This window comes from Lissotriton helveticus, chromosome 2_1 (genome assembly GCF_964261635.1).
Source record: "Lissotriton helveticus chromosome 2_1, aLisHel1.1, whole genome shotgun sequence".
NCBI classification, from domain to species: domain Eukaryota; kingdom Metazoa; phylum Chordata; class Amphibia; order Caudata; family Salamandridae; genus Lissotriton; species Lissotriton helveticus.
In genome coordinates, this window is record NC_136059.1 from 1,253,333,855 (window position 1) to 1,253,348,699 (window position 14,845).

A 14,845-nucleotide genomic window follows, 5' to 3' on the forward strand; every position below is an offset into this window, starting at 1 on the left:
AATTGGGAGGGGGAGGGACTAATCTGGGAATCAGGGCAGACCTCTTGACTCACAGGATGAGGAACAGGGATGATAAGGGTCAGGATAGGTTTCATGGTCCTATTTCTATGTCAGTTTAAAGTGCAAATTTCAATGTACATAGTTAATCACTTTACGGTTTACAATGAAACCTAGACAAGTAATACATTAAAACAATTGAGTTCATTAAAGATTTTAAATCCATTACAGAATGAAATTTAAAATGGTCATAATGTGTTAATTATTCATTTTAAATCAAGAGATGGCATGTAGCTGAAATAAAGTGAAAAGAATAAAATAGCAGAACAAAGTATAGTTCATCTCCAATAAAATAAGTCCTAAATCAAAGGTCAGAACGACATGGTGGTCGATTATGATCCAGTTCGGAAGGTCTCCGAATCTGATTTGGGTTTCCCGAATCTGATTTGGCACCCTCGTTTCCCGCCGAATCGTACACAGTTCCGAACTACCGATTACGATGCCCGGAAGCCGTTAGGGCGAATCTGTTCTGAAAGGCATTGGGACTGGTCGAGCCTTTCGAAGCCGATTCATACAGGTCTATGGACACGGTTTCCGAGCGATTTACGATGACAGATTCGGACAGCCGTTCCGATTCGGTTTTCCCCAAAATAAAATGGCTGTTGGAATCTGTCTTTGGGGGCCCATAGCAGACCCCCTTTACCTGGGGCCCTCCAAATCGGGTCCGTGGGGGTACCCATGGGTACCCTCTTCCCAACAATGCCCCATGATGCCTGCCACAGGGTGTATGATTTTCCCCAGCTACCCCTTTCTTTGATGGGAGTCTGCGTTCATGTACGGAACACAGGCTCCCATTGAAGTCCATCTGAGTCCGACCGAATTATATCCGGAAGCTTCTGCATGCATCCAAATCGCTCTGGTGAACTCCCCCGATCCGAGTCGCTCAGAAAGCATTCCGGAACCGAATCGATCGGAATGCTTTCCGAAGGAGATCGTGATTGGCTACATAGTGTTGTCTCCTAAAGATCAGGATAGAGTGAGCACACAACCCTCAAGAATGGACTTCTTTTATATTGCAAAATACAATGAAAACCCTACATGAGTGCATTTGTACAAGAATCACTTCGTTTTAACCAGTCCGATTAAAGGAAGAACAATATAGTTTATGAAATCACATTATTCAGCACTGTCCCATAGATTCATATATTCCAGTTCCCATAGCTGGTGCCCTTCAGACCCCTAACTTGTTAAATACAAATGTCGCTATTTGTTATACAAGGAAAGGTTCTCATGAGAAACCACTGTGGTCCCAATAGGTGAGAAACCTTTAACTTTCAAAGAAACCGTGTGCTACGGAATTCTAAAGTAAAGAGACATCACTTTGTTATTTTGAACGTGACATTACATCTGAAAGCAGAAATTACAAAGTTGTTTGTGCATGAGCAGTCTGTGTGCAGGGTTAAAAGAATTACATACTGAACAACTGGTTGCAGACAGCACCAACCATTTTGAAATGAAGGCTTACATTAGCCGATGTTAAAATAAATGCAATCCGCTTCACATACATGCTATATATTGTTGTATTAATACTATTATAGATTTTAAAGAACACTTATCCAGATTTGCAAGAGAGAGGTGTCGCATAGATCTGTGGAGGATAGCTGAATAACGCACTTTACAAATATTGATTGAGAGTCTGTGAACTGAGACAACAAAGTGATTGATGGAATTGCTGAGACCAAAGCTTTGTTTGTTGACTTTATTATAATGTGTTTCAAAAATACAAATATAACAATTGCATTTTAAATTTAAAAAAGCAAATACATTCTGTTTATCAAATGTATTTTGTTCTAGAGGCATAAAACAGTATAACACACTGGTCTTATTCACAAAGCTGGTTTCTCTAGCGAGTGCCAAGAGACGTATGCTGTTCCCCAAAATTATTTTGCACTTCTAAAACGATTTACTTCCCCAGAGGTTAACATGCAAATAGATAACCTCCTGTTTGAATGGGTAGGTTGTTCTGGGGCGCACTTGCCTAAAACTTTGGGAAAAAATGATCTTTTAATCATGTCAATTAGATATAAACATAATAGTGTCACTTGGATATAAACGCATTCACACACTCTCTTGTTATGTATATACTGACGGAATCACAAGTGAAATCACATCTGTATTAATTGATGTTTTACAGGTCATTAAATGTAAGGCAGCAGTTGCATGGGAGCCTAGGAAACCTCTTGTCATTGAAGTGATTGAAGTTGCCCCACCAAAGGCACATGAAGTCCGAATCAAGGTAAACATGTTAAACAAGCATTAGCAGAGCTAATAGGATTGGCTTGGACTATAATTATGTCTATGCACTCAAATACCCATCACCCATGCACTCAGTTGCACATTGTGAGGGTTCAGGTGTATTATATGATATGGCTGTGGGGCCTTATCATGTAATACACTCTCAAAAACTGTCTTGGTCCAGTCAAGCTCGTTTGTAAACCTTAAGGTCAATCCTGCGTAGCTGTGGCTTTGAGCAAAAAGGCTTGATAAAGGAACTTACAGCCTGATTCATCAAGCCGAAATCGGCTCGCAAAGGGCCAGAATCTGGCCCTTTGCGAGCGCTATTTTTGCATTTGGGATTCATCATCCCAAATGCAAAAATCGGTAATAGCGATTTCGCTATTTTGCGAGGAATTACATTTAAGGAATCTCTATTTGAGATTCCTTAAATGCAATTCATCATCCATTTAAAAATTGCGAATTCGCAATTTCGGCCCGCTATTTACCGCGAGGTCAAACCTCGTGGTAAATAGCGAAAACTTAGAAAAATGCTTTTAAAACCATTTTTCTAAGTTGCATGTTGCACACACACATGTCCTTTGGACATGTGTGTGCGCAACACCTGTCCTTTGGACATGTGTGTGCGCAACACCTGTTTAAATTTGCATTTAAGGGGTGCTACAGGGTGTCCGTTAAATCGCTATCTAATTTGCGATTAGCAAATTGCTAATCGCAAATAAGGAATACTCCCCATTCATTACTATGGGCCTTTTGGCCCATAGGAATGAATGGGGAGTATTCCTTATTTGCGATTAGCAATTTGCTAATCGCAAATAAGGAATGTGTTGGAATCGCATTTCTTTATGCAATTTCTACATGAATCCCGTTTTGCAAGTCCTTAATAGCGATTCGTTATGAATCGCTATTAGGGGCTCGCAAAACGGGAGAATGATGAATCAGGCTGTTAGTGTGAAGCATTTAAGAGCACCAAACAGAATACAAAAGTCACACAACAAGAAAGAGACACAACAACAATTTAAATAGAGAGCATCTTTTTATTAATTAATTTTTAGAGTCCTTGATCACCAAATCAACCAGATACAGATTTTAGAAAAAAAATAGAACTCTAAAATTTCATATAAATATGCTCTATTTTATGCAGGGTGCAACTGGGTTGTTATAGTTAGGACCACATTTTCATAGGAAAAGCATATTTTGGTTTGCTAATAACTTTGGCGCCGTTAGGCAAATCCTCACAAAACGTTCCCAAAATAAATGTTCTTCCAGCTCTGCTCCTTCCTGGAAAGTTTTGGGGTGATCCATCAAGTGGAGCACGAGAAAATGAGGGGACCGCAAAATGTGTTTTCCCCAATAATTTTCCATTACAATATTAGACACCGCTTCAGACAAAACGGCTGAATGGAATTATGCCAACCTTGGCAGAAAGTAAGATCTTTGCCCAGAAAGGGTGCTTTTTGTGATTTGGTGTAGTTCACAGAAATTATGATTTAAACAATATAGATATTTATTGTTCCCTACTGGCCAATGGATGTAGTGGTGGCTATTGTTAACCTCTGCACTATGAAACCTAATAAAAAGATCTAAACAATAAAAAATATAGATATTTCACACCAGGAAGGATTCCCAGAGCTGACTCATCCCAAGATGATATCTGATTGGCTGCAGATGTGCTGCCAGCTCGTGACTTGTGAAATGGGTCCTCTTTCCTGCAAATAAATGTAACCAAAGATGGAAGGAGGCAGAATAAGGATGACCTGCCCCACTTGGCTTGGTAACCGGTTCCCTGAGGTAGCCCCAGGCCAAAAACAGTATTTTTGTTTTATTGGCCCCTAGTGAATCCATGAGGGATCTGCAGAACAGTAGCTCCAAATAAAATACATAAATAAAATAACATAAAAAAATGGATGTCTCCAGCCTCTTATAAATATTTTCCCCAGGGCGGGGTAGGGCCCATGGGGGCAATACATTATCATTTAAGAGAAAGGGGCATGTAGAACCCTCCCCGTACCACAGTGAGTCCTTGGTGACCCCATCCCCTGGGGACTCTTATAATAAGACTGGGCGAGTGGTGCACCCCACCCCCCCCCACCTTCCCATGCTTCTTGAAGACCCGAGGACCCCATCCTTTGGGGCTGAGACATTATAAAAAAGAGGAGAGGGGCCCAACTTTTTTTTTTTTTTTTAACTGTATCGTTGCTCCTATTACAAAAACAAAATTGCCTGGCTCCAGTTCTTTTCAACAATAAGCTCTTCGGGGCAGGCCAGGACCTTGGCAGTCAGCAATACGTTTATGCGGGGGGGGGGTATGCGGCTCCCCCTCCCCAAGCCTTTAGGAGGCCTGAGGATCCCATACCGAGGCTGGTTATTGTATTATGGGGATGGGTGCATGTGGCCCCCTACCCGAGCTTCTATAAAGATCCGGGGACCCCATCCCCCAGGGATCTTATTATGTTATGGGGAGTGCGGCATACAGCCCCTGTGCCTCTTTAAGTCCTGGGGACCCATCTCTAAGGGGCAAAACAATATTTTTGAGGGAGGGGGCATGCAGCCCCCATACCTGAGCCGTACACCAGCCCCATCCTGGAGTTCTCTGCATGAGATCGTGCGGGTGGGAAATACACATATCATTACCTGTTCTCACTGACCTGGGCAGGGTACACAACCTTGTTCCCACCCAGTGAGAGCAGAGAAATATGCTGCTCCTGCGTGGGCAGGAGCAAAGGAATAGAGCCGGCTCCCATTTGCACCCAGTATGGATGCTGGCTTGGGAGCCTGCAGGAACCGCGGGGCCTTAGGCCTCCCATTGTGGCCCTCAACCATAGGCATGTTAGTGCCCCCAATGGGCTCTAGGGTACCCACTGTGAAATAATGGCAGACTCCCTTTGGCACCCAGTATGGGTGCTGGCTAGGGGCTCGGTAGGAGCCATGGGGGCCTTGGGGCTCTCACTGCGGCACCAAACCATGGGTATGTTATGAGGGCCCCCGCTGAGCACAGGGACACCTATAACACATAGAATACAATAAAGAATAATAAATGAATGGGAATATCCTCTAATTTATTATTGTCTGCTCCAAGCAAGGAGCCCCCCCCCAATGCCATGTGAGGGCTTTTTAGTTATATATTTGGATCTTTGTGGTACCCCTAGAAAGGGCAGGGCTGCCACCAAGGATTTTCTTTTTAATGGTGTGGAGGGTTGCAGGGATCACAGATGTCCGCCAGCAACAGTAAAAAACCAAACCACACAGTAGTTCTCTTGGGTCCTTGAATTCATGACCCAAGAAAAGCTTACCATTTTTAAACCCTCTGAGCTGGAGCTGTATGCTCTTCGGCTGGAGTGCAGACACTCCTTGTGATTGGTTCTGTGCTGCATTTTTTTGGTGTGAAAATGTTCAAAAAATTTAACATATTTAATGTTTTTTCTTTTAAATATGCCATTTGAAAGTATATTGTGACAATCCTTATTGTTAAACATTGCAAAATATAAATGTATACATTTTACATTTGATTATGGCTATTGGTAACCTTTTGACTAATATATGTTGATATGCTGACCCCTTGATAAAACTAAAAGGCCCGATGCTTTTTATAGGTTGGTTTTCAGACCCTTTGACAAAGGCATATAATCAAGATTTTTTATTTTTGTGGGCATTTTACAACAGCGCAGTCCCGTACGATTGTTGGAATTATGGTACATTGTCATTCTGCCAGACCAGCCAGAGACACCCCATTGGCATCCGCTTTGAATGATAAATTATCAATTACGGGGATGAAATGGGTCTCCCTATATCAAATTATATGATTACACAACAGTTTTAAGCAAGTTTTGGTCATCTTCTTGAATTTAAAGAATGATTTTGAAAATGTGCATTTTCCATTTCTTGTTTATCTATTATCAAAAATAACTAACAATATCTGGACATCTTCAGATGTCATTAGGAGAATAACCTATGAACGCTGTGCCACTGTCAAAATCGTACAATTGATTAAAGAAACAGCTGGTGTTATTGATCACAATTGAATACCGAGCTTCATGCTGCTAAGAAAACAAGTGATCAAAAATACTACCAGACCATCTATCAGGACGATAACAGAACTAGCAGGGCAGACTCAGACTTGTTTTTGAATAATCTTCTCGAACATCCAGAGGCAACCAAGACTTTAGACGATAATATCAGAGAAGACCTTGAGAAAGAAATTACACTTTTAGAGGTCCAGCTTGCCCTGTCTTCACTGGCTTCTGGGAAAGCGGCAGGTCCTGATAAAATTCCTCTGGAACTATATAAAATTCTTCGCCATACCCTAGGTCCACTTATATACGATCTATTTTTAGGGATCCATTGGAGTGGTATTCCACCTACCTCATGGAGAGAAACAAATATAATTATATTTCCAAAAAAGGGCAAACCTCCAGATCAACTATCATCTTATCGCCCAATCTCCCTAATCAATTCTGACTCTAAATTATACGCTAAAATAATGGCCATCCGGCTCGGCCGGGTTATCGAACATCTGGTCTCCCCATGGCAGCACGGGTTCATCCCCGGCAAAGGCACGACCGATCATTGTCGGAGAGTCATCTCCCTGTTTGATATGTCTGCAACAGGGGGCCAGATGTCGATGATTCTTCTGGATGCCGAGAAGGCCTTTGACCCGGTGTCTTGGAATTTCTTATGGGCGGCACTGACCCGGTACAATTTCGGTCCCAAATGTGTCACGTCTATAATGGCTATGTATATTGAACCGACAGCAAAACTGCAAATAATGGGCTCTGAATCAAGTATAATTAGAATATCCAGAGGCACACGTCAAGGCTGTCCCTGTTCTCCAATATTATTTGCCCTCTATATAAATCCATTAATTTTGAAACTTTTAGAGAACCAACTAATTACACCTATAGTGGTTAACCAATATAAAACTAAAGTACTGGCCTATGCCGATGACATTGCGGTACTAACACCTAACCCTTTTGAGGCAATGTCTGAAATAGAGGCAGTAACTCAAGCGTATGGACTCTGCTCTTGGTATTCATTGAATAAAGAGAAAACAGTCATCCTGTGCCCGGATAACATCATTTGCAATGACCGTAGAAAAAGCGATAATGCTTCATATCTAGGTGTCCGTATAAGCCCCGATGTCACACAAATCTCTCAACTCAACTATGAGCCATTACTAAATATTATAAAGAAAGACTTAGACTGGGTTAATAGCTTACAGTTATCTATAATCGGTAGAGGAAACTTTTTAAAAATGAATATCCTCCCTAGGGTGCTTTACTTGTTTCGAGCTATTCCAGTGATTCCTGAAGAGAAGGTCCTCAAAATACTAGACTATCTTATGTCTAAATTTATGTGGCAACAGGGTAAAATTAGAAGATCCTTGAAGCTTCTGTCATTACCACTGAAGAAAGGAGGACTAGCAGTTCCAAACATTCTGTTTTATCTCTGGGCTTCATTTCTCCAACAGATGGCCCCACTTCTTTATGCCAATCCTAGTTCAGAGATTCTGGAGGCTGCACCACTGCCATCTATATAGGAGCTATCCCTAGGTGAAAAAGCTAAAGGTCTCTTTCTGTGGCAAGTGGAGAGAAGTTATTACAAAAAAAAAATTTCAAAGTTATCACCAGTGTTGGAAAATCTGGTTAAGAACAGCGAAGCATATGCATATTCCAAAGCTTGATAGATATTCTCCCTTATGGCATTCTAACATTTTTCCCAAGGGAACGACGTTATCTCAAAGAAATGGCATTCCGTAGGCATTACCTCAGTTGGTGACCTTTTGGGGGCGAACCAGGCCTCTACCTTTACAGATTTACTACAAAAATTTGACCTTCCAAATGGGAACTACTTTAAATTTATACAGATTCACACTATGCTTAAACATAAGGCCCCTCACATCAACTTGGGGAGAATTGAAATTATCGAAACTATAGCTAAAAAAACAACAAGAATAGGTACAGTTTATGGCCAACTGTTGGATAAGTTACAAGATGATCTAGAACATACAGAAACTGTCTGGGCAGACAGACTCGACAACCCAAATGTAGATATTGACATGAGTCTCTGTCTATCATCACGATTACTTAATTCAGCTAGTTTAAAAGCCCACACCTATAAAACTATTTATAATCTATACTATACCCTGGCTAAATGATATGCCTGGGGCAAAAGAGAGAACGATCTCTGCCCTAGATGTCTTAAAGGCCCGGCAACTCTAATACACATGTTTAGTGAATGTGACCAATTAATACTTATAAAAAAAATGATCTGCGAATTCTGGGAGGAAGTGTTTGGCCATAAATTACCCGACTCCTCCACTTTATATCTGATAGGCACTGATAATACACTTAGCCTGAGTAGGGAGGAAGAGGCCATGCTTTTTATAGGCTCTTCAATCTTCAGGGTAATTCTAGCAGCACGGTGGAAAGACTTGGATCCACCGAGCTTTCAAATGTGGTTAGCTCGTCTTCTCGGTGTTTTCAATCAGGAGAGCGCCATTTATGCCACCAGAGGGTTAAGATCCCCAATACGCCGTAAGGAAATCTGGCAACCCATCATTAATTGGAGGAGAGGGCTTTGCCCAGTGTGATAATGAATTACTGTAATGTGTTCCCTCTTATGATTATTCACTGCCCTATTTCTTCTGGTCTTCTCTCCCATTAATTTCATCTTTATGAATTCTTCAACTGTTCTCCTTTCTTTTTATTTTTCCTTTCCCTTTCGATATGAGAATGAATCATACATGAAAGTGATTGTTTATTGTACAGTATTATTGTATTTGGACTCCTGTCTTTTCTGGTTCTGACAAATAAAAAAATAGGAAAAAAAAGAAAACAAGTGATCGTCACTTCGGGCAGTTGTCCAACCCTTATAGAAATTGTATAAAAACATCATAACCTAAATATAGTCTGACAGAAATATTATCTAATTTAGTTTTACAAAAATATCCCCCCCCCATTGGAGTGAATAATCTACAGAATGTGAAGTGATGTTTTTTTAAACGATATTTAGCACACCATATTTATGTCAGATTATATTCTTGCTATCAACACACTGACATTCAGCTGTTCAAGCAGAAAAATAAAGCAACCTTTATGTGATTTTATTTTACGAATTAGAGAGTTTGTGTTGTTGACAAACTGTACTGGAGAGAAACAGAGGCATGTTTGTTTTTTCCTCTGGCAATGTTCTTGATTCACCACATCAAAGCCAACTTCTGTTGTTTACTCTGAATTTAGATTGTGGCCAGCGGCATCTGCCGCTCAGATGATCATGTCCTCAAAGGCACTCTGTCTTTGGTCAAATTTCCAGTCATCCTGGGTCATGAAGGAGCCGGATTTATCGAGAGTGTGGGCGAAGGAGTGGTTGGCCTCAAACCAGGTGTGGACACTAAATAACTTTTGAAGTTTGCCAGGTGTTTTGTATATTTTCTATATTGATACATTCTATATGATTTCAAATGAAAGATTCTAAAAGAATGCTGTTTAAAGTTGGCATTAAAATAATATACTCTACCTAATACCAGGACAAAATAAACTATGTCACAACTATTAAGTAAAAATATCAATAAAACAAAACCAGAAGAGTTTGAGAATCTGTCCATGGTGCTCCTTTTGCATCTCGATTCTCATCAAATTCCATGGCATCCAGCAGCAATACCAGTCTTCTTTTTAATATGAAAGTGAGCTAGTGAAGGCAGTGATTTCGTCAATAGGAACTTGCTCAGTCAAAAGCATTTCCAAGATGAACTCTGTTTCCAGAAGTCCAAGAAATTTTAAATGAATACTGGCAATATTACCACTCATTTCTACAAATTAGGGCGTTTTGTTTTGATACTGCCTTTTCTCGACCCACTCTCTTACCATATATCTTCATCCGATGAACCTTTCTTATCTGCACTGAGGGATGAGGAGAGTTAGAATTTCATCAATCATTGTCATTTAACAGTGAAACCCATTTTGCTACACAATGAGGACCAGGAATCTGTAGCTAAGGTTAAGAAGGTCTATTACAAATTCAAAACCAAGTTAAGATACACAACTCTTGACAACATGCTATAAAGGTACAGAATAACAGGCAGGACCAAACTTTGGAAGAAATTGAGGCAGATCAATATTAGACAAACAAGCAATTTGGTCACAGCATTACAGAGGATCAAAAGGGGTATCTGATGCTCAGACAAGAGTCACAAATTTTGTTGTTTATACATGGGTACATCTAAATCCCCTAAAATAGAGTTGAAGTTCTAATGATGGTTCTAGAAATCTAAAGAATCTCAGAAATCAGACATTTCCATGATGGAAATAAGAACTGGGTGAATAAAAATAAATAGGAAATGTATCACAATTTCAGAAGCTCGGCCAAGAGTAATCTTGGGTCATGCAAATAAGAGTTACCTTAAGCCACATTCAGCAAAGAATCCAGGAAAGCATAGAGGTCTAAATCTCTCAAAGGGATCTTCAATGGATGTAAACAGACTCTGAAAAATGAGCTAGGAAGAATCTGAAAGGAATCTGGAAAGCATCCGAACACTAAGTTATAACCCATAAGAGTCTTTTTTTGGTTTCACCCCTTTGCACAAATCATCAGGGTTCTATTGTCTTTCTCCACTTCTCACATTGTAGACCACAACTATTTTCAAATATCCCACACCAAACATGGGAGTGACATTGTCTTTTAATGCACCTGTCGGGTTGAAACATTTCTGCATAGGTCTTTCAGTTCACGCTCTGAACCTCCCTGTTCTTTCATCAAGGTCTTCTTCCCAGGCTTTTTCTCTATCTCTAGTACAGTAATGTATCTATTCTACAACTATCAATTCGTGTGAATACATGCAAGAAATGTCATGTTAGCAGAAAATAAAAATCAGCATTTATGCAGAATGAAGAATTAAAGGCCTATATTGTCAACTTAAAGTATTAGCTGCGCGCCTCGTCCTCGCCTCGTCCTCCAGCCTCTCCTCCCTTAGTGTGTGTTGTCCCGCCTTGTCAGGCCAGTTCCTCTCTCGCCATTGGTTGGTTTCCCCGTCTTTCTCCTCTGTTTCCTGTGAAGAGGAGGAAGGTGTTTTCGTTAACGCCTTAGGTCCCGGGTTGGTGTTGGGACATAATGCGACGTTCGGACATGACGTAACCGAGAAGGGTGAGTCTTCATCTGTACGTGGTTCTTCTCTCTGACTTGTAAAGGATGAGCAAATTTGCTCTACACTACTTTATTTATAGTAGTGGGTAGAAAGATTAAGCACCACAACCAGTTAGGACATCTGGATCACCAGCCAAATAGGGTTTTGTGAAAGCGTGTTTTTCTCAAATTCACATATATCTGATTAAAGCCCTTGAAAATTAATAACTGCATCCATTTACATGTTATAGTCCTCAGGACTCAACCTCCAGTTGTTGGAGAATTCTTGAGGAGAAATAAACCTTAAGGCTTGAGAGTGTGATTTGACAAAAATTACATCAACTGACCTTAGTGAGAGGCCACTGCCTGCACGGTCAAAAAACACATCCCTGGACACGAGATGCACTGCACACAATTCAGACTTGCTCCTTAAACACTTCCATTATTAGCCTAGCTCCAGCAGAGGGTTCAGGTGGTGACTCTAAGTGCCCCCACCAAATACTTCCTAAAATTGCAACAAGAAAGAAACAGGAGGCAACAATTGAAAAGTGAATAGAAGAATGGGTACTCACGTGGCAAAGAAGTGTAGAGTGGGTCCATGGATGCCAATCTCAAGCAAGAGATGAATGGGATGTGAGACTGTGTCAAATGCTGCAGAGAGGTCTAGGAGAATAAGGGCTGCCGTTTCTCCTCTGTCAAGGTCCATGCAGATATCATCTGTAGTGGCAATGAGTACTGTTTCTATACTGTGGTTGGGCCTGAATACACACTGCCTGGAATCAATACGCTGGTGCTTGCTAAGCTGGTCGGTTGATTTGTTTCTCTAAGACCTTTGCCAGGTATGGTACGAGGGAGATGGGTCTGTATCTAGAAAGCGTGGGTGGATCAGCAGATGGTATTTTGAGCAGGGACATGACGGTGGAATGTTTAGGTGTCCAGGAATGAGGCCAAGTCATTTGAGGCATTGATATAGGTGTTAGTGCTTTACCAATTGGTAGGAGTTCTTTGGTGAAGGGGTAGTGAGGGCAAGGGTGAGATGGAAACCCCGAGTGGATGTTCTTCATGGTAGTAGCGATTTCAAAAGTGGTGATGGCAGGCCATAAGGCCAGGTTTTGTTCATCTGCTGGTATGGGAAATTGAGTTGCCATGGTAAAAGGGTTTGGTTGAGGGCTGAAGTTGCTGTATATGGACATGATATCTTTATAGAAGAAGCTTGTTGCAAAGGTCTTGTGAGGGGGAGATATAGCTGGAGGTGGCAGGAGGCAGCAGGAGGCGTGGTGAAGTCTTTGATGATGGTGAAGATTTCCTTGCTGCTGTTAGTGCTGGTGTCAATGCCATCTGCAAGTGTTTGCTTGGTGTTGTGTATCTGCTGGTTGTAGTGTCTTAGAGCCGATTTGAAGATGTCTTTATTTGAAGTGTCTTGACTTGTTCCCCATTTGAGCTCCAACTGCTTGCAGTGGGGTTGTTAGCATGAGTTCCTTTGTGTACTTGCTGGCCTTTGGTTGGGCTCTTGCATCTGGATTGCGCTTAAGGGCAGTCAAGGGGCATGGTATGCTTGAGCTGTTGCTCAGATGTGGGTGGAAGTCCACTCCTCTTCTAAGATGCTTTTCCAGCTCCGGCGGGTGATTCCTGTGGTGGTAGATCTGATGATGCAAAATTGGTATTCTGAAACTGATGAAGACGTGGTTTGTCCAGGTCATAATTGCTGGCTTGTCGACTGTGATGTCACTAACTGAGGTGTCCGGCGGTGTGAGTGGGTTTGGTAACTTGCTGGGTGAGGCCAAGGTTTGTGAGGTTTTTAGAAGAAGCGTAGAGTTTGGGTTGGTGCGGTCTTCTTGGTGAAAGTTAAGGTCTCCGAGGAGGATGAAGGTGCTGGCTTTGATTGTGAGGGGTTGCGATGAAGTCTGTTGTCGCTGGCAAAATGTTTTCGAAGTCCAGGTGGGCTGTATATGAGGGTTCCGCCCAGGGAGAAGTTGGCTGTGACTTGTATCTTGAACGTGGGGTGTTTCATGTAGCTGGTGGGGGCGTCTGTGTAGGTGGGGTAGCTGATGGTATCTTTGAATATGATGGTGACTCGATATCTGGGCTTGTATTTTGAGGTCTTGCCTAATGATCTTGTTGCCAGCGAGGATGGCGGTAGTGAATGTCTCGTACTGAGGTTGGGTTTTGCTATGTTTCTGCTAGAAAGGGCAGGTCTGGAGCATAGGCGTGCAGTAGATCCCATATCTACGTGGCATGTTTGGTGAGCAAGCAGGTGTTGAGGAGCATTAATGCAAGTGTGTTTTTGGCTGGTGTTTTGTCTGAGCGAGTGGAGTGCTGTGTGCTGTTGGGGGTGTACGCTGTGGGAGAGTGCATGAACTTGCAGGAGTGGCAAGTTAAGGCTCCTTCCTTGTTCTGTGGCATGGTATGGCAGCAGTGCAGCGTGCAAGAACCAGGGTTCCTGGTGCTGGGCGCGGTCCAGGTTTAGCTGGGCTTTCCCTGCACGTCCACACTGCACTCCCCATTAAATAGGTCTTGAGAGGAGCACAGAGTACGGGGCAGGAAGCCAGTGATGTAAATTACTGTGCAGAGGGATGATGGGAAATGAAGTCCTCTTGCTTGGCTTCTTCTTTTAAAGAAAGGTTTGGCCTTGCAGCGCTATACTATGGTTGGGTCTTGGGCCAGTCAGTGCTGGGTTATAGCTGGGGGCTCAGGGAAAGGATCTCATCCCCTGGGGGGCACCCTCCTCTGGGCCTTGAAAAATTAGACCATTGGTGCAAAGGGAGGGAATCCTTCTCCTCTGTGCCTCACAGCACTAAACCATGGTACTCCTCCCCTAGCCTCTGTTTGGATATGACAGCACTGAGATCTAGCTGTGGCACCCAGGGAAAGGGAGACTCTTCCCCTATGCCTCGGAATGGTAGCCCATGGCTGCAAGGTCCAGTACAGGGGCCTGCTCCCCTGGGCCTCATAGCGCTAGACAATGGCTGTGCGGCCCAGAGGAGGAGGCCCCCCTCCACTGTCCCTCAAAATTGGCTCTAGTCTCACAGCACTACATTTTTGCTAAGACACCCAGGTTACAGAATCCCCTCCTTTGGGCCTTGCAGTGATAGATCATGGCTGCGAGGCGGAGGGAGGTGGGGCCCGGTATCCATGGTCACGCATCACTACACCATAGCTGCAAGGTCCAAGGGATAGGACAACCCTTCTATGGGCTTTGCATCTTTAGCTCCTGGATGAAGGACTCCCACCTCTGTGCCTTGCAGCACTGGTTCATAGCTGCAATCCCAGTGAAGGGGTCTCTCAACCTCTAAGCCTCTCAGCACTACGCCATAGTTGTGAGGCACAGGGGAGTGGGGACCTCCTCCGTGGGTCTTGCTGCAGTAGACTTTGGCTATGACGCCAAGGAGAGAACATCCTCTCACCTGGGTTCTTGCAGTGGTAGGCCATGACTATG

General features: G+C 42.7%; 1 protein-coding gene across 2 annotated transcripts in view; it reads left to right on the forward strand.

The window, feature by feature from the left end:
* Positions 1-14,845, forward strand: part of LOC144818609 (alcohol dehydrogenase 1-like) — a 293,232-nt gene that overhangs the window by 87,913 nt on the left and 190,474 nt on the right. For both annotated transcript variants that reach the window (XM_078676205.1, XM_078676206.1), the window contains 2 exons: positions 2,192-2,293; positions 9,531-9,672. In XM_078676205.1, coding sequence (XP_078532331.1) covers positions 2,192-2,293; positions 9,531-9,672 — 244 coding nt within the window. The remainder of the gene's footprint in view (positions 1-2,191; positions 2,294-9,530; positions 9,673-14,845) is intronic.